The sequence below is a fragment of the Fukomys damarensis genome, unplaced genomic scaffold (assembly GCF_012274545.1).
Source record: "Fukomys damarensis isolate Sample0158 unplaced genomic scaffold, DMR_v1.0_HiC HiC_scaffold_22, whole genome shotgun sequence".
Taxonomy (NCBI): domain Eukaryota; kingdom Metazoa; phylum Chordata; class Mammalia; order Rodentia; family Bathyergidae; genus Fukomys; species Fukomys damarensis.
The window spans coordinates 3,943,982-3,971,981 of record NW_022900934.1 but is presented as its reverse complement, the minus strand read 5'-3'; the positions used below and the strand labels follow the sequence as shown (position 1 = coordinate 3,971,981).

At 44.9% G+C, this 28,000-nt stretch overlaps 1 protein-coding gene across 5 annotated transcripts in view; it reads left to right on the top strand.

Moving 5' to 3' along the window:
- Positions 1 to 27,994, top strand: part of Znf831 (zinc finger protein 831) — a 207,484-nt gene extending 179,490 nt beyond the window's left edge. For 4 of the 5 annotated variants that reach the window (XM_010628749.2, XM_010628748.2, XM_010628751.2 and 1 more), the window contains 2 exons: positions 25,965 to 26,122; positions 26,865 to 27,994. In XM_010628749.2, the coding sequence (XP_010627051.1) occupies positions 25,965 to 26,122; positions 26,865 to 27,710 (1,004 nt within the window). In that variant the 3' untranslated portion in view covers positions 27,711 to 27,994. Of the gene's footprint in view, positions 1 to 25,926; positions 26,123 to 26,864 lie in introns of those variants that run through there. The other variant, XM_010628753.2, reaches the window with a different exon arrangement.
- The last annotated feature ends 6 nt before the right edge of the window (positions 27,995 to 28,000 follow it).

Here is a 28,000-nt window from a genome sequence, read left to right as displayed (position 1 = left end):
CGCCCGTGTCCCGTGCCCCTGTCCCCACGGCTGCGCCCCGGCCCCAGCGCCCCGGCCTCTCCCGCCTCGGTTTCACCATCTGTGAACGGGGCCGATGGTAACGGGTACGGGGTCGTGCGCGACAGTGTTTAGCGTTGGGAGTCTCAGTCCCGACGGCGAGAAAGCCAGCCCCAGCTTGTTACCTCTGCAGAGAAGCCGGACCCCGGAGCACTTCGTGTCCTAAGACCTCTGTTCCTACCTGATGGCAATTCCCGCGCACACACGCGCGCACACACAGCCAGTGTGAGGGCCACACTTCCCAGGCTTGCGGGAGACCGAGGGGCAGGGAGTGCGGGCCACTGGCGCTAAGTGCCGAAACCAGCGGGGCCACAGCTCTTTTGGGGTGAATGAGTTTTGGCGAACACGTCCTTCTTCCCCCGCCCCGGATGGATGGGGGGGGCACCTACGTGCCCTGTGTGCACACCGGGGAAAATCCAGAAGCCCCTCGGGGATGTGAGGGCCGGGCTGGGGGTGCTTCCCCTTCCTGGTCCCGGAGACCCCCCCCGGGTGAGTGACCTGCGCCCCGACTTCCCCGCGCAGGTGCCCTTCCCCTTGACCCCTCCGGAGGGACCGGAGGCTTCCCCTGCTCCAGAGGCCCTCGCGCTACTGCCCCCTGGAGGACGAAGCGCTGGGGCGGCCTCTGACCCCCAGTTTCTCGGCCTCCCCGCGGCGCTCTCCCCGTTTGTCTTTCGTACTGCTCATTCGCAGGGCCTCGCCCTGGGTGGGTTGGCACCATTCACTCAGGCGTCCGTGCGCTCGGTGGCCATTTACTGGGCACCCACCGTGCGAGAGACTGCTTCTTGAAGGACAGAGGCACCCATTTCCTCCAGTTCCCTTGGTGTCCTGTTGAGACTTTAAAGTTTCTCCAAGTTTATGTAGAAGCAGTAGAGCCATTCGCTACAATGACTGCAAAACTCATTACAGTCCGTGACCACGGAGAACCCGACATATTCCCATGTACCGTTGTTCAATTGATTAAATATAATGTTATTGATTTTTTTAAAAAATCCACAGATTAATGGTTCAAAAGAAATTGGTTTGGCATGTTTTAACACGAAGGTAATTATTGTCCTTGTAGAGTTGCTTCCTGGGTCTGTAGGGTTTTTTATTTTTGTGGGTTCTCTTTCTCTCACTCTAGGACAGAGTACTGCATGCTGCTAAGTGGAGGTGGAAAAACACTCTTCATTTTCACTTACTAATTTCTGTTGTGTTCTGTTGTGCTTAATTAATTTGATTCATTTAAGTAACATTTCATTAGAAACTCAAAGCATAGATTTTTTTTAATTAAAAATGGGAAATATTTTTAGTTGATTTTGAGTAACTGCAGTAAGGCTTGGAGAACGCGCAGGACCCGCCTTGCACAGCAAGTCCCCTGGACGGGCCAGGGCTGGCGTTTCCTTCTGTGCGGCTTCAGGTTTTCTCTCCCCGGTCTCCCCAGACTCCACAGCCAGTTCGGTGAGGCTGGCTTTGGTCCTGCAGTTGGAGTCTCTCGCTGCGTCTGAGGACACAGGGCATATTTCTTCTCTGCTTCCCGTTTTGCCACTCAATAAATTTGAGGAGTCACCAAGCAGTCATCTGTGTAGTTAGATAAGGAAGGAAATGATGATTTCTCTGTTAGTTTGCTGAGAAGAATGGGCGACTAGATCAATCAATGTCAGCTGGAAATGCATCTTCGTGGAACAGACTGGCTTCTTTCATCCAAGTCATGATTTCCTTTTCAGATGCAGACACATTAGATGGCCGTCCAGGGGACGGAGCAGGTGGTAAGGCATTGAATTTAAGTCTGTGGATAGGTAAATCTTGAATCCCACCTTTAATATGGTCAGGAGGCCACTGGGGGCCAGGAGCCACCAGGGTGTCTACCTGGCTTGTTCTCTGGGCCATACAAAGAACTCAGTGTTGTAAGAGTTAGGAAAATGTTTTGGTATTGGTCACAGTTCTTGGTAGCAAGAGGATCAAGTCAAACTCACTTAGGTTTAAGCACAACACAGAGTTTGTTGCTCACGACAAGGCCCGGGGTAGCTCCTACTGGATCCAGGGACCTGAGCACTGCCCCCAACACTCTGTGCCCCTCTTTGTCACAGTGTAGTCTCTTGTAGGTTGCTTCATCTCTAGATGCAAGATGTCTGTATCTTGTTCCCTAAGTGAGTGCAGTAGAGAGTTTTCTAACCAAAGCCCCTGCATCAACACTGAGGTTGCTGAGTGAGGTTTGCCTTGTATGCCAGGCGTAGCTTTGGATCTGCCGCTTGGCCAGGTGGTGGATTCTGTCCACTCCGAGATGGGAGCAAGGTCCCTGGAAGGAGAACTGAAGAGGGAGAATGAATGTTGAATACAGAGAACACCATGTTTATTTTATCTCAGCCTCCTCTTGCCTCCTGAAGGAAGAGGCGGTCAAAGAGGTGCAGCCAATAAATGACATTCTACAGTCACTGTAGAAGGTGCCTGAGTCCCAGTAGATGCTGGTGGTGCCCTTCCCGTATCCTTCTGGACCGGGTGTCTGCCCACGTCCATGCCGTGTGTTGGCTGCTTACAGTTTTTGCCTGTACCCTTCTCAAGGGGTTGCCACTGGCTGATGGGAACACACTGTACCCGGAAACAACACTCTTCTCTACCCCCACCTCCAGGAACGCACCTCCAGTCATCGCACTGCCTCAGGGACCCAGGCCACCGCTACCTGTGATCATGAAATGCAGCTGTTCACTGGCATTTGTTAAATGTGCTTTTTCAGCACAAAGGTTAAAAGAAGTCTGAAATACAACGTGTAAAGGTGTAGGTGAAGTAGGCAAGTTTTTGCTTAGGGTATTGGACTTACTAATCTAGCTGTCTGTGTCCCTTTAAGTCACCCATTACATAAAACTTTTGTTCAGGGACGCGATGTGCTCTGTTCACATTTCACGAAGCAGCTCTAGCTGAACTTGTAGCACGTCTTTGATAATGTCTTTGTCATCAGTAGAGCCACTGGCTTGAGTCATCTAATAGGGCTTTCAGAGCACAGCATTTTACTTTTGTGCCAGCTCTTTGAGATTTAGTACTTTTAGAATCTGAGTACAATGCCGTCATAGAAATCCATCCACAGCCATAAGTGCCCATTCATATGGCATTAGGACAGTGGCTTTCATTTCTCCAATAGCTACCTATTCACGATTTCCACAGAATAAACATGTTCTATTTTGCTTTTCAAAGCAGCCTTTAAAGGATTTGTTTACAACATCCGGTGCTTATAATTGTGTCCCGATGCCCAGGGATAATGACTAAATTTGTGTTTAAGGTCCCTCCCCTCATCACCTTTCTCAAAACCAATTTTGTCAGAGGATGTTTATGAGTGACTCAAACCAGAACTGATTGGCGTCATTTCAGTCTAATGTGCCTTTCTAAATGGTATCAAAATGAAGCGCAGATGCCTCTCGACTAACAATAGGGTTGTATCCTGATAAGCTCATCATTAAGTTGAAAATATTAAGATCCAAAATGCATTTAATACTCCTAACCCATGGAACATCCTGTCTTGGCTGCCGCACGCTGTGGGGTATTGGTCCTTTCTTCTGGGATGGGGTGGGTGGGGGCCTGTTTGGGAACTCCCTTCATGCCCCTGCCCAGCATCCAGCAAGAGTATGGTACTGTGTAGAAAAGACCCAGATTCAAAATGCAAAGTCCCACTCACTGAATGCGTTCCACCTGGCACCACTGCAGAGTGCAGATATCATGAAGTCAACCACTGTGAGTTGAGAACCGCCCAATAGTCGAGAGAGCTGCCTACAAAACGGGAACCTTTGTGTTGGTTTGACCGCAAGGCAGTTCTCTTTTCTGAGAGGTAATGCGGCGGGGCGGCCGGGGGACTTCTCTTTCCCAAGACTCCTTCCAACAAGGGATGCCCTGTGCGGTTAGGGAAGGGCTCAGGGGAGACCGTGGCTCTGGCTAGACTAAGATGTTGGGTTCTGAAGCAGAGTGGACATGGGGGATGTGGACATGGAGGAAGAACATGTTTCAAGTTTTGCATCAACAAGGGCAGAAAGAGACCTAATATTTCAATGATAATCTGATCCTACAGGGATATTTGGGAGCAACTATCTATACTTTCCCATATTTGTTTTTTTAAATATCCCATATTTGTTGACTTGTTTCAAAAAGCCATTCACTTTAACCTAGTTTATTATGAACATCTTTATTCTCAAACTTTGGTTGTATTAATTGCTGAGCTCTGTTGTAATTGGTTTCTATTGTCTTATGTTATCTAATAAGACTATTAACAGGAATAATCTTAGCTAATATGGAGGGGTGTTTACTACGTACTGGTCACTATAATGAGTCCTTTTCTCATCTCTTTTAAACTTTTTGACAAGAAATACAAGTGCTACAATAATTTTATTTTTAGAATTGAGGAACTCAGCATTGGAGTTGAGTGACTTACTAGAGAGAATCTCTGATAAGCAAAAGCTATAAATGTAGGCAGTCTGACCTCAGATCTTGGGTAATAAATACTGTGTTTCCCATGTCACAACACACTGTTATGGCTGAAGCCCCCAAAGTTTAGTACGCTTGCCACTGTGAATTGTAAGTAAATATTCTGGAAGGATTATAAATACCAATATCTATCTGAATCATATCCCAGAGATATGAGCACATTTATCTTATACCTAAGGGAAGCCCGTATAGGTTCTACTCAGCGCTGCTCAGCTGTGATGGGCAGTAGCTGCTGCTGCGTAACAAAGAATCCCAGAGTTCAGTGGCCCGCAGTGATCAGTGTTATTGTTGTTGCTCAGGGATCTTTGAATCAGCTGGTTGTTTTGCTGGATTTGAGTCAGGCTTGGTGGCTCATGCAACTGTGGCATCAGGATTGCTGGGGGATTGGGTCGTCCAGGATGAACTCTGACGCATGGATGTTGTTGAGTGGGCATCAGCAGGGCCTGGGGGTTGGGTGAATCAGATGTTGCTCAACCTTGCGTGAAAGATGGACGTGGAGAGAAATGGAGGGGAAGGGAGAGGGGAGAGCACAGAGTGGAGAGGGGAAGCAGAGGGGAGCAGGCAGCTGCTGGAGACCGAGGCGTGGAATCGGCCATCTTCCCTTGTAGTCCACGGACCGAGGAGAAGCACAAACAGCAGATCTGAGGTGTGGACCATGACCTCACCGCTGATGGAGGAGCCTGAAAATCATACTGCAGAGGGAACTAATGAAACGTGTTTTGTGTGATGAATAAATAGTCTAGACCAGGGGTCGGTAACTTTTTCCTGCAGAAGACCAGATAGCGATAGTTTTTTACTTTGCTCAGTGCACAGTTGCTGTGGCAACTGCTCAACTCCATCCCAGGAAAGTACCTGGTATGCAAATGAGCGGGCGTGGCCACACAGCAATAGATTTCATTCACCAAAACCATTGGCAGATGAGATTTGGCCTGCAGGCTGGTCCTTGGTCCAGATAGCATTTGGATATGACGAAAGGGCGAAGGCTTAAAGCTCAGTGATCCGTAGACATGACAAATTCACTACATTCTAAAGTTTAGACTCTTGCAGTAATGTTTCATGTCACCATGACATTAAGTATGATAAAGACAGGGTTTTTCTCCCCAAAACTGGGAATTACCACAGGCTTAAAAATATACATAAAATTTCCTTCGCAAGTAAACATTGGGTGTCAGTAGTCTTGGTCCCATATTGCTGCTAAATGGTATGTTAGGGACCTGGGCTCCTTCTGTCTTCGTACTCTGCTTGCTTTCTCATTTCCTGTCCTGTGGTCCAGAATGGCTGCTCCGGCTCCTGCCGTTAGAACTGAATTCCAGCCAACAGATAGGAGAAAAGGGGAAAGACGAGGTACCCACTTTTTCTTGAAGGACGTGCCTTGGAAATTACATTTAAAAGTCCCTCTCACTTCTCTGGCCAGCACTGAGTTACCTGGTCAGGCCTGGCTGCCAGGAAAACTGAGAGATGTAGATTTTAGCAGAGCAGCAGTACACCCTAGGCAGAGAGTGGCTTCTTTTTACCATGAAAAGGGATCTGAAATGGGCAACTCGTGGGCTCTGCCACAGGACCTAAGATATAAGCAGGACTTATAACAAGTCCAATGTCTTTGCCTTAGGACAATTTCAGTTAGTGTTCAGGCCAGTGATGCTGTTTTGCAGGAACAGTTTACACGCTGGTTGTGCCTTGAACGCAAGTCTCTCCAACAGTCGTAAAATCTCACTTGGGGCCGGGGATTTAGCTCAGTGGTTCTTCCTCCTGCCTTGCAAGCACAAGGACCTAAGTTCAATCCCCGGTACCAACAAGAAAGAAAAAAAACAAACAAAGAAGAAAGCAAGTGATAATCCCTCAGATGTCTTATTACCAGACGCCCCTGCCGTTTTCCCGGCTTGGAGTAGTGCATTCTCCTCCCTGCTCCTTGTAATTCCAAATGCAGTTTTCAACCCTCTGCACCTGACACCACACCTGACTGCACTGGACACAAGGAACAAGGCCTCCTCTTGGTCCCCCAGGGGCTGTAGCTGGTTTTCCTCCCTGTCATTTTCACTCAGTCACCGCTGCTTTGCTACTGTCCCCTACTGAAGAGCCCTCAAATTATACGGAGAGCCGCCGTAATAACAGTAGTGAAAACACCTTGCTATTATTTATGCAGAACAAGGCATGAAGCTCTGTCAAAACTGCAGGGAAAGTGTCCCATTTTTGTATATATTGTACCATTCCTTCCCGGCTCACCCCGCTGATCGCACGGGGAACAGCTCACAGATGTACCTACCCACGGTCCTTCCAGAAAACAAGGGCCGCTGCTATGACAGCAAATGGGATTCCGCCGGGTGAACCCAGGGCCTGGGCGGGGGCTCGCTTCTCAGCGGTGGCAAGGGTTTCTGCCTGCACAAGGCTGGAAACCAGGGTTACTTCTAACCTGTTTCTTCCTCCCAATACCTCCGGATGTAGCGCCTGTTACCTTCAAAATTCCTCTTTTACTTTTAAAGAAAGCTATCCCTTTAAAAATGGAGGAGAGAGAGCGAGAGGAAAAAAAATCCTTGATGAATGCAAATTGACATTAAATGGAGTTTGAAAAAAAAAGATCAGGGTTTTTAAATATGATTATAATCAGTGAAAATAGTAGAGCACAGCCCTATCATTATTGACCTCACTCACGGGGGCGGAAGGAAAAAACTGCTGTGAATTAATCAGAAAAGTGGATTTTCTGTAAAGCTTGTCCAACTGTGACTTTCCCGAGTCCACCTCAGTTCTGGGACCCCTGAGATGCTGACCCTTTCTTAGCCCCACGACAAACCTCCTCCGCGTCAACAGTCATGCCAAAGTGGGGGGACATCTCCCTGTAGGCACTGCGTTTGCAGGAAGGAGTGGAAAAACTGCCTGTTTTGGAGTCAGACTAATTTTCATTTGTTAAGTTCATTGAATGGATTTTTAATGAGCACCTATTATGCACCACACAATGTTTTAGGCATTGGGAAAAATGTAGCGGTGTAGACTGGCCACTCAGGAAGTGGATGACCCAGCTGATGGGTGATAGGCCTCCTGCCACCGGTGAGCGTGTAAGGTCACAGCGTGAGGATGAGGAAGGTGGTGCCATGTTGTGGAGCACCGCGTTTCAGGCCCCGAGCTTGGTGCTGTGGTGCCAACTCCTTTAATGCTTTTAACTCCTCTTGCAGGAAGGCTAGGATTCGTCCCTTTGTCTCCTCGTCCCCTGAGGCACAGAGAGAGTGACCTGACCCCGGTCATATTGCTGGCAGGTGACAGAGGCAGGCTCTGAAGTCACAGTTCTGAGCTGCTCTGTTCTTGCACCTCTGTGGGGAGCGGGTGCATCACTGTCCTGGCAGCCCTGAGGTCTAGGACTCTGCTTTTGCTCCCCTTTCCAGCTGGGGCCAGGACTGCAGCTGGCCCGGAAGGTCGCCCAGATGTCGGGCTTTGCATCTCCCAAGGCTGCGGTCTTGGGCAGTGTTGTTCTCCCAATCTTTGGCCGATGCCCTCCAGGCTAGGGTCACAGGTACACGGGTGGCCTGAGCAGAGTCACTGGGAACTCCTCGGGTTCTGACTCCCCAGGGGAGAAGAGCGGAGGGAAAAAAGTACAACCCACCCGGAAGCGGCTCTTCCAGACAACCCTGAACACGGTCAGGCTGAAGAGCCCGGTCCATGGGTTCTCTGCCCTGGGTACGGACCATGCTCTCCCCTTCCCTTGCTCTCCTAGAGTTGATCTGTTGGTTGTCACCTTTGGCATTCAAAGCTATGTCATGAGAAGCGATAAACATCTTATATTTGACATCCAGAAGAGTCCCCAAGGCCACCCGTATAGGGGTAAGACCAAGGCCCCGGCTTGATCTGTTGCTGTGCTGCCGCTGACCTGAGATTCTTGTTGATTGTGGCAAAGCCTCACCTCTTTGCTCCATCCCGGTCCTGCCGGCTAGTGTGTCCTGATGGCACAAGGTCCCGATGCTTGTTAGAGAAGTTGTTCGGAAATGAGACAACTGAAAACAAGTGTGACGATCCGGGAAGGGTCACGTCCACATCTTAGACGAGTGTTGTTGTCCAAGTCCTAGAGCAATGGGAGAAGCGCGGGCTTCCAGAAGGTTCTTAGAGTCAGCCTCAGCTTTGAGACACTCACAGCAATGGCAGCGAATGATGTCTCCACCCCGCCCTCCCCGCAGAGCCTCTCCCTCAGGAGAAAGGAGTCTGCAGAGTCCTGTAGACAACACCTCGGACCTCGGGCTGATTTTTATTTTATTTTTTTATTTTCGGTTTTTTGAGACAGGGTCTCACTATGTAGTTGAGGCTGACCTAAAACTCACTGTGTAGCCCGGGCTGGTCTCGAACTCACAGCGATCCTCCTGCCTCAGCCTCCTGAGTGCTGGGATGACAGGCATGCATCACCACGCCCAGCTGATTTTTATTTTTAAATAAACTTGTAAATTTTATGAGTTTTAGATTAGATAGACAAGTTGTGAAGATAATGCAGAGTTCCCAAAAACTCTGTATTCAGTTCTCTCTGTTATTAGCATCTTATTTTAGTATGACAGTTTGGGTATAGCTAAAGACATATTAACTATCAATACGTTAATTATTGTTTTTATTATTTATTTTTTATTAGCACATGTGTGTAGTACATAATGTTTACATTCTTGCTGTGGAGTTGGTGCATGTACATCACGCATCTTAATTAATTATTTTTAAAACTTTACAATTTGTTCAGATTTCCCTGGTTTTCCCCTAGTAGCCTTTTCTCGTTCTACAATCCCACATTACATTTGGCTGTCAGATTACCTTAGCTCCTCTTGGCTGTGACTCTTTCTCCTTCCTTTGTTTGTTTTTGGTATTAGAGATTGAGCCCAGGGCCTTCATAGGGAGCTATGTCCCCAGCCCTTTTATAATGAGACAGTTTTACTAAGTCACCAGGTTGGCCAGATGGGGCCCGAGCTTGCGACCCTCCTGTCCGTCTCACTGAGTGCTGGGTCATCCTTCTCTCTGAGCAGTGTGGAGGGGCCCTGCCCGGGTCTCCTGCCAGTTGTGCCTCCCCTGAGGTCTGCCTGCTGTTTTGCTCGTCATTAGCCAGGACCTGTGGGTACTGAGGAGGGAGACTTCCACGTGAATCGCTGTTCCCACCGTGTCGTACCGGGTCCATGCTGTTGACAAGACTTAGTGATGCGGCCGTTGACCTCGTCGCCTGGGATGGTTACATCCTCCGTGTTTCTCCTCTGCTGCACTCTTTACCCACAGGAATTCTCCTTTCTTCTCTCAGAAACATCCTCTGTCCACCTCGTTTCTCTGCTCCCTGCTCCTGAGGGTCCTCCGTCCCCACTCATGGTCCCTGCGCTGTCCGGTCTCCTTAGTATATTTCTGGAATGAAGTAGACCCAGGCCTTTTCAGAGGTGAAATGTGAGACCAAGCCCACCATAATCTTTACCCAGATCAAACCATTATTGGAAAAAAGTAAGTTGCTTCTATTTTCTTAAAAAATATTTGGTAGGAACTGCACTAGAATCCTCACTGAGAAAATGTATGCTACAGGAGAGCTGTTACCTATAAAAGAACCACATTTCTGCAAGGTATTTTACATTTTATTATTTACCCTGTACTATTCCATCACCTCCCATCTCCTCTGCAGCATTATTAGCAGGTGGGCATGGCTTTCTCCCCTCATATGTCATTGTGATAGCAGATCATGCATTGGCTTCCCTTCCAGCAAGTGTGAGGCCGGAGGACGCTCGGTTTGGAAAGGAGGGGGTCGCCTTGGGTCCTCACATCTGGGGGAGAAAGATTTTGGAGGTAGATAGACTAATACTTTTTAAAAATAGAATTTTTGAAGGTTGTTTTTGCATAGCAAGACTAAAAATGTCAGCACCTGACAGGAAGGATATAGGGTATGGATTTTTCAGCCTGGCCATCTGTCAGTCCCTGCCCTTCCCTCTACCTCGTGTGGTTTCCTGAGTCCTTTGACACCCTTGTAAGTTCCTCTCTTCTCTGGACCTCTCCAAGGTCCTTCCCAAGAGCCTCTAAGACGTGGCGATACCTCCTTCTGCCTACACGATGCCACAGGATGAAGACATCCAACATCCGTCAGTCCCCGACTCAGTCCCCAGCCAACTCAGTGGGCCCACATCGCCCATTTTATTTTTCTTTGTTTCCTGTCTTGAATAGGCCAGGTCCAGAAGGAGAAAGGAGTAGAAAATATCTTCCCGACTTGTTGATCTGTTCCTTCTGGAAGCTCTCTCCTCCAGGGCCCACTCTCCCTCTGTGGGGGGGGGGCTTTGCCCTTGAATGACTTGGAAAAAGGAAAAAAAGTACTCCTGTCCTTTTCTGAAGTACATGCTATTGACAACTTTAACAATAAAAGCCAAAATTGGTGTTCTTTTGTTCCCTTCCCAGCTTTAAAGAGAAAAGGGCTTCTTTCTGTCTTTTCCCCCCTCCATTTTAAAGATCTTGAGGGAGAAGTTAGGAGCACAACAAAAATGTCCCCGAACCTGTACTTCCTGGAGTGCAGCGGCCAGCTCAGAAGTGCGGGCGGATTTCTACATGATGCTGCTTTTAAAGGTTATTATCTGCATCCTGCCACCTCTGTGCTCTCCTCCTGCCCTCTCACATTTATTAGAGGCTAGCTCAGGTTTCTCACCCGGAAAGAACCTTCAAACATAATGAGCTATACTTAATAGTCTTTTCTAGTAGTAAGGGACCATTTGGAGAGGAAAGTGGACAGCCGTGCATCCTCCATAATGGATCGAACGTGAGAAGTAGTTCTGAGATCAGATGGGCTAATAATTTTTCAAAACACATTTTTTTGAAGGTTGTTTTCCACCATGATCGTAAGAAACTTTTCAGAAGGACAAAAGGGCTGCAGGTTGCTGGGCTCTCTGGGCCCCTTCCCACCTTTTTCCTGTGAGCTTTGTCCCCTGAGGTTCAGGGTCCACGTGAGTTATTGCTTTTCCAGCGCTGTCAGCGGTCTTCATGCTCAGGAAGTGAGGGCCCTCGGCAAGGACGTCTTTGTTCATCATGATGATGCCCACCCCACCAGTGCGGCGCCCTACAGCCAGCCCCGGGCCCACCTCCCCCTGGCGTGGGCCTGGGGCTGGGCGGGGAGAAGGGGTGGCTCTGCCCAGCCTCTCTGCAGACCCCTCCGGGTGGCCAAGAACGCCGGGCTTCCCAGCCCTTCCATCCTGCGGGGGGCAGCCAGGGTCGGATTTCATTTTTACTCAGGATACCCAGTGAAATCCAAATTCCACATAAACGAAGAATGCATATTTATTTAGCATAAGTATGTCCTAAATAGCGCATAAAACGTATTTATGCTTAAAATGATCTATTGTTTGCCTGAAATTCAAACACACAAGGCAACCCATTCCCACGGCGGGGCAGTGGAAGCCCCAGACCACTGTCCTTTCTGGCATGGTCCTTCCTAAAGGGCTCCACAGGCTTGCAAGCTTCCAGTCTGATTTTACTTTTTTACCCTGCTGTATTTTGGAGTTCCTGCTAATGCCAACCGAGACTGCCTGGGGTCCTTCCTTGGGCTGTATTGACTTCTGGGCTGCCTATTTCAGAGGGGGAACTGGTGCCCAAGCCCCAGGTGCCTGCTCCTCCCCCAGGGTCCTCTCCGATTTCCCTTTCTCTCTCTGCCTGGGCTGCCTGGCTGTGTTGGGGCTGCTCCTCAGAACCCAGCATCTCACTTTGGTCTTCGCTCTTTACTTCGCCAATAGCAAAAGGCCGCCTGCACTTTTCCTCTTCTCTCAGCATGGAATGAAAAGGGTTAATTTTCTTTGCTCTTTGAAATTCCAGAGGGAGAGAGCATCAAAGCTGTGCTCTCCCGCTTAGAAAATACCTGTGTAGTCGCAATCACGGCGGGGCACATTTCTACACTAAAATATATTTTAAACTTTATTACCTACCTGATGCTATTTCATCTTCTCTCATCCTCTCCCCCTTGTATGTATTAGAGCCTGGGTACGGATTTCTTTCTCGGAGAGAATTTTCATAATAATGAAGTGCACGTGACAGTTGCCCACGGTGAATGAGGGATTGGAGGATGTTTACTGGGAAAATGGGTAGCCTTGTTTTCCTGTGCAGGATAGACATATTTGAGGTAAAATAGACTACTCACTCCCCAAAATTAAAAGTTTTGAAGGTTGCTTTAGCATAGAAGGGTTAAAACTCCTTGGAGTTGTAGAAACGTGTGGGCCGTGACTGTTCTCATCCAGCTCCTCTGCAGGCGGTTAGGGCACAAGCCCCCTCCCGCATCCCCATTTTCTCCTTATTGATTGACTTTTTGACAATTTTCGCGAGGACCCTGGGTGAGAAAACCAAACACAACCCACACCGGGTGCTTCCAGGTGTCGTTCTCCGGCGCAGTTCTGTCATTATTTTCCTGTCAGCGTTCACACAAACAGCATAAACTACTTTATTTCAGAACCATCGTGTGTGTTTACAATTATTTAAGCTGAGCATTCTTTTTCTGATTGAAATTTAGTAATAATGTATTTGCAAAAACAGGGCAGGAAGATCCCTCGAATATGTACTCAATGACAAGCGCTCAAGTTCAGACTCTGCCTTTGTTGATCTTTTCCTTGGGCCTTAGGTGCATACTCAATTTCTCACCTCTTCCTCTTCAGCATTTTGAGCAGACCTTGTGACTTCTGCTGAGAGATGCTCATTGGAATTGTATTTATCCAGTTGTCTCTTATTCAAGAAAATACTCAAGTAGAGAGCTATGGGTTAAGTGGACCACCACACCTGTCATCTACTCCTGCTCAAGACCTTCCAGAAGAGGAGTCAAGGAATTGCCAAAAGATGGGGAAGTTTCCAAGATTGCCTTCTCTCCCCTCAAGGAAGGTTTTCATATTCATGATTTTGTTCTCTCTGCAACCTCCAAACTTCTATACATCACCCCTGCAGGACTGTGCCTGCCATGACACCTGTCTTGCTTGTTATCTGCCAGCCCTTCTTCTGGTGGACTTTGCTGGGTGCATGACATGTTTACATTTTTCTGCAGACAAGCATGAAAGGCTACCTTCTCTTTTCTGCTGGATCATGGGTTTCCTTTCCAATATTGTTTTACAATTGGAAAACAGTCTCCCTTGGTGGGTGATGCAGCAGAACTTTTCGAGAAAGATGTGAGAAAGGAGATTTATACCCCTCAAGGGTGGACTTCTAGATGGTTCTCTTTGCCATTGCTGTTCTTGGGGGGAAAATGCAATCAAAGTTCCAAATCACTTGGTGGGTTTAAAAATAAGATGTTCTGCTCTTATTTGTTTATTTATTTTGACCCTCTCTCTTTCCTCACGTTATATTTTTAGGTGGGCTTTGGGATCTGTGAACGACTGAGCTTTAAAATTTCCCATGTGTCTTAACTGGATTGGTTACGTTTGGGGAAGATGTTCAGTCCTGCCTCACATCTAGCAGAGTTTCTGAAGTAAGAACGTCCCCTGATTCCAGCTTTATATCACAAGAGATGGACTTTCTAAAGCTGGGGTGAGGACAAAAGAATGACTTCAGAGAATTCTGTAAGAATTTGGTCCACCTCCTCCGAATTTTACTCTCTGCCCCTTTGTTACTCAGCTTCCAAGTTCCTTCAGACCTTGAAGTTCAAGTCCCTGTAATCTCTTCCTAGCAGAGCTGAGCTAACTCTTTATATTCTATTCTCTGCTTTGGTCTGAAAGCGCTTATGATCTCCTCCCCTCCTTTAAAAAAAAAAAATCAAAATCCATGGAAACCACCCCAAGTCTTTTACTGAGAAAACACCACTCAAGCTGTCTTTGCTGTAGTACTGCAGGAGCCTGAGGACATTTTCTTTTGAGGTGAGAATCTTGAGAAAAAATGAAGCCACATGGGAAGGGTTTCAATTGTCTCATAGTGCACCTTGTTGAATTTTTTCCATTACTAAGAGAACTACACTTACAAGTCAGAAAGCATTCATTATGTGTAAATTTTGGTATAGTATCAGCCTTTGTAAAGAGTATTTTGAGCAATTTATTCTTTTCTTTTCGTCTCCATCCCCTCACTTTTCAGTAGTGTTTAAGTGACTCTTGAATTCCACCCCTGTATAAGACTTTACATTTTTAAAGTTTTTCAGATTGGCTCTTCTGTTGATATTGTTTAGGAGAAATGTCTGAGAACACAAAAGTTTTCAGCTTTTCAAACACTTGAGAACTGGGATGGAAGGAGCCCCTATGTTGAAAAAATGAACTGAATTGCCACCTGAGATAAAATATCTAAACTTATTAGGAAAACATGACAGTATTTCCCACACTTTTTGCTGGTTTTCTTGCCAAATTAAAATCTTGCAGCCTGAAATTGTGTTTTAAACAAAGACCTAAAATCTTCTTCAACCTCCATTTTTCACAGAGACGGGACTTAGAATTTTTATTTTTGATTCTCTTCCTTTCTAAGGTGATTGGAAAACCAAAATTCACAAGGCCTGCTCCCATGTTTTCTTTCTTGTCTTAGTGTTTAGTTTAACATGATCTCACCCTTCCCCTTTCTTATTATTGATGAAAAATCAAAGCAGAATCTTTCTTCCTCACTATTTTAGAAATGGATTAATTTCTCCTTTTAAAGGATGCGAATCATGAGAAAAAAATGAGCTCTCCGAAGTATCTCAATTATATTTTGAGAAATAGATTGTCATTTATGGACTCAGTAATGAGAAACACTGAAAATAACTCAAAGGATAGATGGTCTTGATTTCCATTTTGGCATTATAGATTTGTAATACTATTTTCAACAATTGTATTTTTCTTCACCTCTTGCCTTTTGCCCCTTATATTTAGGTACAGCCTATGGTTTTGGCACAAATTTTCAGGATTGATTTTTGAGCATGATTTTCCACTGTACATCTTTCAGAGAAAGAACAACAGCAAAACTTTTAAAAGAAAAATCTTAGATTGATTACTTTCATCAAAGAAATGGAAAAGAACTGAGCACCATTTAAAAAAAAACAAACCTAGTTTCTGAAATAAAATGTATGATTACTTCACAGAGAAAATTTCAGAAAATTATATTAGAAATAAGAAATAGCCTGGCATGTAGCTAGATTTTGAGGAACATGTTTCTCTGTTCCTTCAACCACATGTTTCTGAGAAACTGGGCCTGGGGCTTCATGGAGGTCTCCTGCCATGCCCTTCTGAGGTACTCTTCAGTGACTCCTCAGGCTGCCCAAATTAGATGCCCTTGTGCTATGATTCACAGCACATCTCTTCATTGCATTTACCACAAAACCAATCATGGTATAATTATGTCCTAATATTCTTCTCTTTAGCTGAGTGTACACTACATCAACTATGTAGAGCTGAGCTCCTTAAATTATTAGCAATAAACCTGTTTTAATTCCAGGGCGAGGCTGGGCGGGGGCTGGAGTGGGGGTGGCTTCTGTTTTTTCTCCTGGTTTCATTTACCTTCCTTCTCATTTCTTCTTTTGAATTCTGTACTAATTAAGCTTTTAAATGACTAAAATATTTTAACTGGATTTTTTTTTCCTCTTATCAACATAGGTTAGGGAAAATTCTTTTGGGAAGTTTTCAAAGTAGCTGGATCTGAAAAAAAAAAAAAAGAATATTCTGCCAGGTACTTTTAGAGATTTACCTAATTGTGTGTAACGGGTAAAGGAGCTAAGTACTATGTGGGGGTGATGATGTCATTCTCTGAAATCAACTAGAGGAGAATTAATTCTTCCTTTAGCCTTTGAATTTGTGTTAGTATACCATGAGGAGACAAGGGAAGTGGGGTTGAAGGGATACACATTGCTGTTTTACTTGCCCTGCTCCTGTCACAAATTACCTCAGAATGTTTTCCCAAGGAGAAACAAAATGGCAGCCTGCAGTCCAGGTCTTCCTCATCCACCAACTCCCTCCCTGTTTCTCTGACTATAGCTGATGGCTCTGTTCCCTTATTTTTCCTGTCAGAATTAATAGGGAGATACTCTTTTCCTAAAGCCATTAGTTAAATAATGCTTACAGAATTGTTGAAACAGGATAACACCTCCTTTTCCAGGATGTAAATCTTAAGAAATGATGAGGCAATTGCTTAAACACATCCATTATATTCAAAGCCTGAACTTTTCTCTATACAATTTTCATTTAGAGTTAAGAAAGTTTGAAATTAATGATCCATAAAGTAGATTCTCTTGATTTACTTTTGGCACTGAAGAATTAAAATAATATTAGCATTTTCCCTTCATTTAGTTTCCCTTCTTCTCCACAGTTTGTCCTGTCTTTATTTTATTCTCCTATTGTCTGGGCATGATTAAAGTTTTGACTTAGCAAAAAATTTTAAGTATACTTTTTCACTAAAAATGTTTTTTTTTTTTGAGAAGATGGTAAGTGAAGTGTTCTTCAACTGATTGCCTTTCATCAAAGAAAGAGAACAAAAAAATGAGAACCATAGAGAAAATGGTTTCTGAGAAAAGAACTTCAAATGATTACTTAGAAGAGGCAAAATTCCAAAAAATGGTAATATAGAAATACTTTAGATTTGGTTAGAAATGGAAAAAAACCCCACATGTTTTTCTCTTCTTTTAGTGAGCTGCTCAGCTCTTCTCTGCCAGAGAAACTAAACTTTAGTTACCAGTATATAAGTGTTTATCTCCTACCAACAGTTTATTCCCACTTTCTGACTCAACTTTTAGCTTTGCTTGAACACAGTTGGATACAATCTGGGGGGTTTCCTCTTTATTTTTTTAATCCAGATTGTAGAGCCAATGTCATAATGTGTCTTGTATTTTTCTTTCCAATTAAATGATGATATATTGTGTTTGTTCCACCAAACACAGCAAAATCAACAAATCAAGAAAAGCCTGAAAATTCCCAGCCCTGGTTTCCATGGAGGCCACCTAGAGTTGGCTTGGTGCACACCCTTCTACAGCTTTCTCCATATGCATACAAATAGGGACACTTTTTGGTTTACTTTATACAAAAGGATCATGCCATCAGTAGTTATCAGCAACTATTTTTTTCTTAATGTGTCTTGTGCAAGACTCTAAGTGAGTATATATAGTACATAGATCATTTTAAATTCAGCATAAAATCTCACAGGTGGATGTACCATCATTTATTCAGGTTTTCCTCTACTGATGGATGGCCACATTGATTTCTGTTTTTTCCCCATGTATTGCTGTAGCTAACATGCTGTTCAGTTCTCCAGAGAATGGCTGCTAGATCAATGGCTTTATAATTATTTATTTCACCTTATAGGATACCACCAAATAACTTTTCAAAACCAAGTTTACTCTTCCATAAATATGTTTTAGCAGCATTTTTAAAAGGAAACTTTGCTTTGACAAAGAAGCAGAGCCAGTGTGAAGTTTGGCCATCACAGTCATCAGAACCCTTGAGTTTCCTAAATAGCAAGGTTTGCCATCAGTCAAATTCGGGTCACGGAATGTGTTATTGTTGTTGTTTTGAAAATTAGTTATCAATATTTAAAACATAAAATGCCAATTTGTTCCTTAGAGCCTCCTGAAAATGGACAGATCTTCTGGGCAATAGCCACAGTCATCTGTACCTCAAGCTGGGGCCAAACCTTAGCTCACTGCTGTTCCAGGCAACCCCTCTCCTGTATGTGATTTTTCTGGCTCTGGTAGCATCTGAGTCAATGATCCTTGGTTAAAAGCGAGGTTTTTCAAACTTGGCATCACTGACATTTTGTATCCATTAATTCTTTGTTCCGCAAAATGTTTAGAAGCATCCTGGCTCTCTACTGTGCAAAGCTGAGGGCACCCACCCCTGCAATCTTCCAGTTGAGACAAACAAAAATGTCCCCAGACATCACTTCTGTTTGAGAACCACTGGTTTAAATAAACACACCAAACACATTTTCCTCAGTTTGGAGAGAAATTTTCCAAAGGTAGTTCCTGAGCAGTTTTTATTATTTCACTTGATGAAGAAAAAGCACTGTTGGATTCTATACATGACCAAACTTTAAGGGGCCGACCTGTTCTAAACCAGCCCCATTCACTGAGTTGATCATATAGGAAAGAGGATAAAGTGATCAACACATGCTCCTTTTGCCTTGGGGATAGAGATGACTGCCAACAGGGCCAATTGTGATTACAGGTGGTTTCTGAAGTGAAAACTTTACCTGGTTATGCATACAGAAAAGATAAAATTTTCTAAAAACCGTATGAGGAGTGCTGAGTAAGTCCTGGCAAAAAGGTAGACATCGCCTTTGTTCACTGTGTATTTCTTCAGTGGTTTTTTTTGTTCACTTGTGGTAGGGCCAAGGTGGGCGAGCTCCCTTGCCCTTGGGGACCTGCTGTCTCTGCACACTGTACCCCAGAATTCTCCTTAGCAGGGACTTCCAAGGTATGCTGCTCTCCCGTAAGCCTTTTCTGAAAGGACTACCTACGTCTCTTCTACTGACCCCACTGCTTGCTTCTTTTCTTGTTAGGATTAATGGATAAATGTTAATTTCTTTCCCAAAGCTATTAGTTAAATCATAGGGCTCTAAAATTGCTGAAACAGAATAATTTCTCCTTGATTCCAGGGTGTAAATCTTGAGGAAGAATAAGAAGCTGTTTCGGGTATATCGATTACATCCAGGGAAGAGAACCACATGGACAGTTTTCATGTAGCAACAAGAAACTTTAAAGTTATGACACATGCAGTAGATTGCCTAGGTTCAGTCTTAGCATTTAATGCTGCAGGTGGCATTTTCTCTGTCATCTTGTTTTCCCCTCCATGATTTCAGATCCCTGTTTTGAGTCTGCATCATAAGGGCAGATCTTGTCGCCTGGACGTGATAACGTAAAGCTGGAGTTTAGTGACTCCTTTGCCCTGAACGCAGTTGAGATAAGGGATATCTGTGAGGGGAGAGCGTTCATCCTGATTGCCTTTCATCAAAGAAGTAGAAGGGGAATGAGAACCACTGGGAGCGTCGGTTGCTGGGGTAAAAGATTCGTTTATGACCACTTTCAGGCAAACTTTCAAAGATTGCATTAGGGTAGCACAGAAACACCTGTAGCTGCCCATGATGAATACATAATTCTGGCCCTCTCGGGTCCCTCCCTGCCTGGGAAGTTCAAGTCGGAGGCTGCCTCTGCCAGCTCACCATCTGCTGACTTCTGATTATTGTCTGATTGGCACCAACACCTGACATCTCTGACTCCCCATTGCCTGGAAGGAATGGACCCTCCCTTCCTCACTTTCAGCCATATTTTCCCTAAAGGGGTTTCATAAACAAAAACTGTAACAGGACTGGAGAGACAAATGAATTTACTGTCAAACAACCATATGACAACACCAGGAGTGCAAAAGGGACTTAAAGAAAATTGGTTGAATAATTACATGATTGAATGATTCAAACTAATTAGTGGTAACACCATCAGCAGAAGAGCAGTGTCAGACAATTTTCCTGTCTGTATGGTTTTACTCTTTTTCCACAGATATAGATTAGGTCAGGACCCTGTCTTCTCTGTCTCTGAACATCTTTTTGCTGTTTCTTTAATAGTGTTTCCTACATCTGCTTGGTGATATTTTGTGTGTAATTATTTGCTTACTAAACTCCCCTATTAGATGGCAATTTCCGTGAAGGTGTTCTGTGCCTTGTTTAGGTAAAACAAACTCCTGAATTTAGCTCAAATCCCAGCACAGTGTTGGCTATGTTCAGTGTTCAGTCAATACTGAGGCTCAATACTGCGGTCTCAGAAATGGGCTCAAAATTTATGGGCTTCAAACACTGGGAGCTCGCTGAATAGTAGAGTAAGTGAGCAAACAATTGTCCGCAAAGTGGTTACTTTTAAAGATCTGCCCTGCTTTCTTTAAGTAATTGCAAATTTTAATTGCTAGCACATTGTGCATTCTTTAATGGCAGGGATGCTTCTGAACAACTTAATCTCGAATCAATTAAGAGTAGGAGATTGCTCCAGCCTTTTTGTTTATACTGGCAGTTTGCTTAGAAGGTGGATGTCGTAAGCCTTACTTTTAGCCCTTGTAATTTAGTCTGTGGGTTTGACATTAATGGAGATTTTTGTGTACTGGGACAAACCAAAAGAAATGTTTCAAATTACTTATATTTTCAGATAATGATATTTGAGTAATACATTTATTAGCACTTGAATAAAGCCCAGATATTAGACAGCCGGAAGCATGTTGGGCATCAGAGATGCCTCTAGTTATATCCTAAGTTTCATCATCATGTATCTTCACTTCATTTCTTTTTAATTATTTTGCAGTTTCCTTTAGCCTTTTCAAGAGGTCTAAATTTACAATTGCTGTAACCGCTTAAGCAGTCTCTTCCTCCCAACGAGGTATGGTAATTATTTCTGAGAGAAATTATTAAAAACGCAGCCTTTAATCAAGGAAAGAACAGAAGAGCAGAGAGCTGTGATGAGCAGTGGCTTCTCTAATAAGATCACCTCATTGTGTCAGAGCAGGAGAACCGCCCAGATTGCGTGAAGGCGAGTATGGTGGGGCCTTGCCATTTCCGAAGATGCAGGAAGTGATTCACAGGGTGTGATGAGGAAGCCCAAACAGCAGCACATTCTGTGCTTCAAGATTTGACCAGAGTGTGGCTTACTTTTTGAAAAAGCCTATTCACTTAAAAACAAGTTAGCGTCCTGCTTCAATAATCCAAATTAGTTTAACATACTTCAGTGACATGATTTTGGCATTTTTCACAATTACCAGAGATAACTCGCTTTTCTCGGCAGACCGTAGGGTCAAAAGCAAATTAAATCAATGGATTTTCTTCCTTTGCTCCCTCGGATGAGCCAGAAGTTATCAGTCAAATGTGCCCATGACCTTTCTGCTTAAGCTTAAAAACCCAAGCAACCTGTTGGGAAGACATTTGGCCAATCTGATTATTTTTTCTATACTAATTGGTTTTACTTCTTCATTGAATTGAATGAATTGCCTGGTTGTTTTGTCACTGTAGGGACAGAGCATAATCCACTTAGAGTGAGAGCTTGTGCTTGGCAAACTATGGGGCTGTAGAAATGTTTGTCATCATTATTATTATATGGTGATTTTTCACGGGGTAAGAATGACAACATATTTAGGGTCTACCCACTTTCTCCATTCCTACTGCTGCCCTGCTGAGTCATCCCATCTGGCCCCCAGAGCCCTTGCTGCCTTGGTGACTGGTTCACCCAGCCCGGCTCTCTTCTCCCTCCAAGTTAGATCCTAGGAGCGAGCATCACGCAGCTTTTAACAACAGCGGCACCGCCTCCTCCCCGCTGCAACACCAGGTCCTTCTCAAGGACTGTGGAACAGAATGTGCACTCTTGACCACAGCCACTTGTACTGCACGAGAACCGGGTACCTGTTCACTTGTCTTTCAGCTGCCCCTCTGCTTGAGCCTGTCCTTCCACGCTGGCCTTGCTCTACCCCCAGGCTCCCTCCCACCTTGGGTCTCTGCCTGTGTTCCTCCTCCATCTGGAACATCCTTGGTGGACTGATTTTCATCCTAAGGTCTCCTTCTGTGCCTCCCTTCCTGAGAGGACTCTCTCAACTATGTAATGCAGTCACCCTCTGTTCTTCTTTTCAGGGTGCCCCTATTTATTGTTACTCTGTAAGATCCTCCCCCATTTCTTGCTAGGTTCTTTTGTCACCTCCCATATCTTGTTCTTGTGCAACACTGACCTGATTTATATTTTCTGTAATGTCCTACCCTCTGCATGTTCCTTCATGACCCTGGCACATCTAAAACTCTCTCCTGTGTCTGCTTGCTTGTCTTTCTCTTCCTCCATCATTGCAGAAGCCCTTGAAGGCTAGGACCACATTGGATTTGTTCTTTTCCAATTCCCCAGGGCTGTGCCTGGGTCCCTGAAGAGGCCTGGGTTGTATTTGCTGAATGAATGACTAGAATTCCAAAAACCTAATTCTGTATCATACAGCCCCAGGACACAAGTGGCCCCCTCAAGATTGTACTGGGGAAAACCTTTGCTTTCTTTCCCAAACCACTGCATTTTCTATAAATTTGCAAAGTTGATTTTCTCTGGATCAGTATACTTGGTAATTTAGCAGCCTACTGATTGTGATTGGAGAAGCAAGCCAGAAGCAGTGGCACATACTTGTAATCCCAGCTACTCCGTGGGGGTGGGGGAGCATTTCAAGTTCAAGGCCAATCTGGACAATTTAGCCAGATCCCGTCTCAAAGGCTAAAAAAGACTAGGGACATAGCTCTTCAGGGTAAGTATGAGGGCCTAGGTTCAGAACCTTGTTGTTGGTTCAAGATAAAAGTTGGAACACATCCAGATATCTCCACTTTTAGAAACCTGGGTGGGGTTGGGAAATGGATGGGTTTGCCATCTATACATAGGGCAAAACAGCAGGAAGGAGAAATGATGTCATCCCAGTGGAGGCTTACATGCAGGTCCTGAGTGGTAACTGATTTAGCTGACCACAAGAATTTAATCCTGATCTAACAATGAAAGTCTCCCTCAAGACTCAGAAATTCATGGTACCAGGTAGGACTGAAAAAGAAAATCGTTTGTGACTGAGGAGCAAACAGACGCCCAAATTCCCACCCTCCCTTGTGTTGAAGAGCTTTGTTATTTTCCTCTCTTTCCCCATGCTGAAGACCTCTGCTTTAATCTCTGGGGAGCATACAAAATGCCAGGGAGGGTGAAGGGAGGGCAGGGACAAGGGGAAAAAATGAGGACCAAGACCTGTCATGTAAAGGTACAAGATCCCAATGATGAATGTAACTGTGCTGTATACCTCAAATGTACCAATAAACTAAAAAACAAAAACAAAATGCCAGGGACACAGGGCACAATCAGTCTACTAGGCGATGAGGGGCTCTGTTGAAAATGGGGGTGGGGTAACTCAGTGATGGACCTCCCAACTCTTTTCCAATTTTGACCCCGGAATGCTGGCAGCCAGAGTGTCATTTCCTAGTCAGCGCATCTGAGACAAGAAGTTGACCATGACACATGGAAGACACAAAGATGATTCTTATAGGGTGTCTCACTTTGACAAGGGAACTAGATGACCCTACAGGGAGGCCCATGGTCTAGAAGCTGCATGAGATTAGCTTCTGATGCCCATTTCTCAAACATGGGTGGATGTTTATAATGGCCTCACCTCTCAGGAAGGCTTTTAACATGAAGAGAAAGACTTCAGCAACAGCCAGCCATTATTTGAATTGCACAAGTGGTGGGAGGCAGAGGGAGGGAGAAGGAGAGAGAAAGGAGGATAAAGAATAGAATGAAGAAAGAAGAAAAGGACTCTTAGAGAAATTACTAGAAATTAAAAACATGAATGGGGGCTGGGGATTTAGCTCAGTGGTGCTGCCGCCTGCCTTGCAAGTGCAAGGTCCCGAGTTCAATCCTCACTACAAAAAAAGCCATACAAAGAAACAAAAGCATGAATAGGAATAGAAGCTCACAAATTCGAAATTAAAGATGAGGGAGTTCTTCCATAAGTAAAACAAGAAGACAAAGAAATAGAAAATAGGAAAGAAAAGAGAAAGATTATACCAGGAGGTAAAGTAGCCTAGTTAAAGTATTTATATAAAGAGAAAAGACAAAACAGAAGTCAAAGAAGTGATGCATAAGATCAAGAGATCTGTTGTTCTACAGGGCGACTTTAGTTAAAAATAATGTATTCTTGAAGATTGCTGAGGGTAGATTTTATGTGTTTTCAGTCCTCCCTCCACCTACAAAAGATAATTATGTGAAGTAATGCATATGTTAATGGACTTTGTTAGTCTTTCCACTAAAAATAACACATTCTGCTTGCATTTTAACAAGCGTATTTTTCCCCAAACTGAAGGACGTGATTCATATTGAAAAGACCCACTGGGTGCCAGGCACTGCCTGAAGACAGACCCAGGATCTTGGTGACACCAAGGACAAAGAAGAGCCTTGGAGTTTTCAGGGAAGGAGAAATGAAAGGATCCTCCAAGGATCCTGAGTCCTTAGTCACGTGTGCTTTGGATTCCTTCACCACTAGAACTAGGACAGCGCAGCCCCTTTGCTCTGAGCAGAAATGGTTTCCAACTAGAAATGTTGTACCTACCCAGCTGGGCTGCGATAGCTGTGCTTACTGTGCCCTTTCTCATGAAGCTACCAGGTTTTTTGTCAAAACTGCAAGAGAATAATCAATAAAAAGAAGCCATGGACGTCCAGGAACCAAGAAAGAGGTGAAGAGAAGAGGGGCAGGCTCCGCTGTCTTGGAGCCAGGCACTGGGACAGCCAAGTGAGCTGTGGTCTGCTCCCTTCCCTCCCCCTCCCCTTCCTTATACAAGAAAACACCCCAGATTCATTGTATGCCTCAGACTTGGGAGGTTCAGACTCTCAAGAGAGCTATTTCTAAGGAAATGAATCCCTCGACGGAGAGGAGGTTGATGAATGAGTTTTTAGTCAATAAGCGTATAGGAAGCTAAGCAAAAGGAAAAAATAATTATTAACTTCCAGGAAAATAATTTTGATAAGAAAGGCAATGCAATCATAGCATACTAACTACATAGCTCAGTTGTGAAAGTCATGTTCCTAAACATAATGTGAGCTTTGAGTATTCACTTAACACGTGGCTTCAGAATGGCATGGGCGTTCAGAGGGCAGAGGGGTGAGAGAGGTCATAGGCTACACCCCAGACTGGAAGCACTTGAGAAGCAATGCTGCAAGCCAGTGGTGTCAAACCTATGGAATGTGTACCACAGTGGGCTGTTTGTAATCACTGAAAGTCTAAAAGGTTCACCATCACCGCTGCAAGCACACGATAAGTGCAGGAGACTAATGTCAAAAAGAATCCCAAGTGGAAAAAGATGGTTAGAGGGTCAGGGGTTTCTGGATTTCTTAATAAGTAGAAAATCTGGGCTTGTCAAGCTCTAAGTGTGTAATTTAAAAGTGGGTCCAATATCTCTAATGATGCAGGTGTTCTAGAATGTTTTTCTCAGCTTATTTTATAAGGCAATCTACCATATGAAATTCTGTGTCCTTTTGACCTGTGTCCTGGAGGTCTAGGAGAAGATAGAGGAAAGAGTAATGGTAAGGGACCAGGGGACAGCAGTTGTGAGAGGGGCTGTTTTCTGGATATTGTCACCCGACCCCCAACCATAGTGACCAACTACTGGCAAAACGCCAGCATCACAAATGCCAGCCTCAGCTCCTGCTGCCCAGGGCTTCAGTGGGGGCCAAGATACAGCAATCCCCATGCAATCTAGGTGCAGCTTCTACCTCAGCCACCTGGTATCACAGCCAGGGAATTAGAGGTGATCTAAAACCAACCCAAACAAACAAGACCAGGGAGATGATTCTAATGAAAAAATGATGCATGGAATATCACTTACAATGTATGTAATTTGGGGATTTTTCTACTTTGGGACTTGGGGTCTCATTTCTCAGCTAAAAATGAATACCATTTGACCACGTTTAACTTGGCCAGAGGTAAGCTGAGTTCTTATGCACATTGCTTGGGGTGAAGGTTAATGAGCTTGAGGGCAACCATGAACACATGGATGACCTCTTAGGAAATTATCCTGTGCTCATTTTAGAATTCTGGATGTACACGAACATGTCTCCCATCCTTCAGGTCTGAGTCTCCAAGCAGCGCCTTCTTGTGTTGCCTCACCATTGTCTCTTGGTCCGGGGGATACAGAGCAGGAAGATGCCTACAGACACACCTCAGAAACCACCTCTCCTGGGACAAGTTCAGGAGCCATCAGGGACACAGCTACCCTAACCGGAAAGGTGGGAATTATGATGTTGAGCTGCTGCTATTTGTCCCGTTTCTAGAATTTTGGTTCTCTTTCTTATTGTCATTGTCCAATGTGGCAAAACTTGCAAGGATCACCTAGTAGAGCTTCCTGGGACAAAAATTCCACTATGCAATATATATATTTCCAAGCCTTCTGTATGGAAAAATTGGGCAACTTTGTTTTGTGAAACTGCTAGGATGATTTATTGAAAGCCCTAAGTACATTATTAATTTATACTGAAGAGAGAGACGCTGCCATGCTTCAGACATCATCTCTACGTGCAACTTGACATCGCTCCCAGGCAGACCGTGGGGCTGCATGTAGAAAACCACTACAATACTGATCCAGACCACACTTTGATGCTAATCTGAAAAACACTTCAGTATCCAGTGCAATAAATTGTACATAAACTGTACGAGTTCTGGTGATTGAAAATAGGAAGCCCAGGGCTGGTTGGATAATTGAGTGGCTTTACTTTTTAATAAAGCCAGATAAAAACACATAGCAATCTCAGCAAACTATTTTGTATCAATACCAAGCTTTCCTCAAGCTAATGCACAAATTAGTTATTAATGGAAACTTACTGAGGGTATCCTATTGAAGTTCATGCTCGGTAAAGAACCATGAAGACCTCAAGACCTTGTTTTCATTGAGGCCCACATTTCTGACCACGTTTTTCCTTGTACCAATTAACCTTTCCCCTCCTCTTTCTTTTCCTTTGTATTTTATTACAGGCTATTTCTCCATCTGCTGGTGAGCCTGGTGACTGTTCTCCTCAGGAGGACACTGTTGTGCTGTCAGGATCATCTCTGCAACAGGACACCTGCTTGGCAATGGCTCAGGATGACTCCTTGCCCACTGGAAAAGGTCTTGATGTTGGATTGCTGGAAACTCACCGGCTGCCCTCCCAGGATCAAGTCTCGATAGATCCCAAATCATGCAATCTCTCCGATGCTCAAGAGCCTTCTTCTTCTGGACCCAAAGAAACTCCCTGCCATGACATTGTTACCTCTGCGGCTGCCATTTGTATTTCTCTCGGGGTAAGAGTAGGTCACACAAGGCTGGGAATTCACAGTTCAGAGCCACATGACCACAGCTGGGCTGTGGGGGGAACTCTAGCCCAAAGCTTCCCAGATAGAAGAGCCGTAGCAGAGGGCACTTCAGAGGCACTCTTGCCAGGGAATCCTTCATCTGGACAAGCAGTTTCAGCTTTGGCTCCATTGGACTTAACTGATAAAACTCATCTTGAAATACCAACTTCAGGACCAAGTTCAACAAGTTCACACCAAGAAGAAGGGAAGCAGCTGGCAGTTTTTCCTTCCCGGGGCCAGCATGCATGTGGAGAAACGGCCACCTCCTCCCCTCCTGCAGGAAGTCACAGTGGGCAAAATCAAGCATCCGGACTCATCGCCCTGAAGGGTTGTGTGGCCCCTTCTCAACCGGGGCAGCCTTCAGAAGTTCCTGAAGCTCCTGCTAAGTCCGTCAGGAAGAGGAGTTTGGAAGCATTGAGAACGCAGACTCGGGTGGAGCTGAGCGACTCCAGCAGCGATGATGAAGACCGACTGGTCATAGAAATCTGAGCCTCCTGGAGAAAGGTGATATCTATAGTCAAGGACTGTTGATGCTTCGCAAAGAAGTGAAGGCAAGCGGGTGAACTCCCTGAACTCTGTTTACGAAACACCTGCAGACCAGGGAAGCCATCTTGTGCTCCTTCAAAGCCAATTCCAACCAACTCCAAACCTCCGATTCGGCCACACCCTTTCCTAGCTCCTCCGGGCCTGCTCACTTTCACCTGGTGCAGGTAGGACACATGTGAAAATGTGTACTCTGCACAGAGTGACCAGGCCTCGGCTTGCAGCCCCCCCCCCCC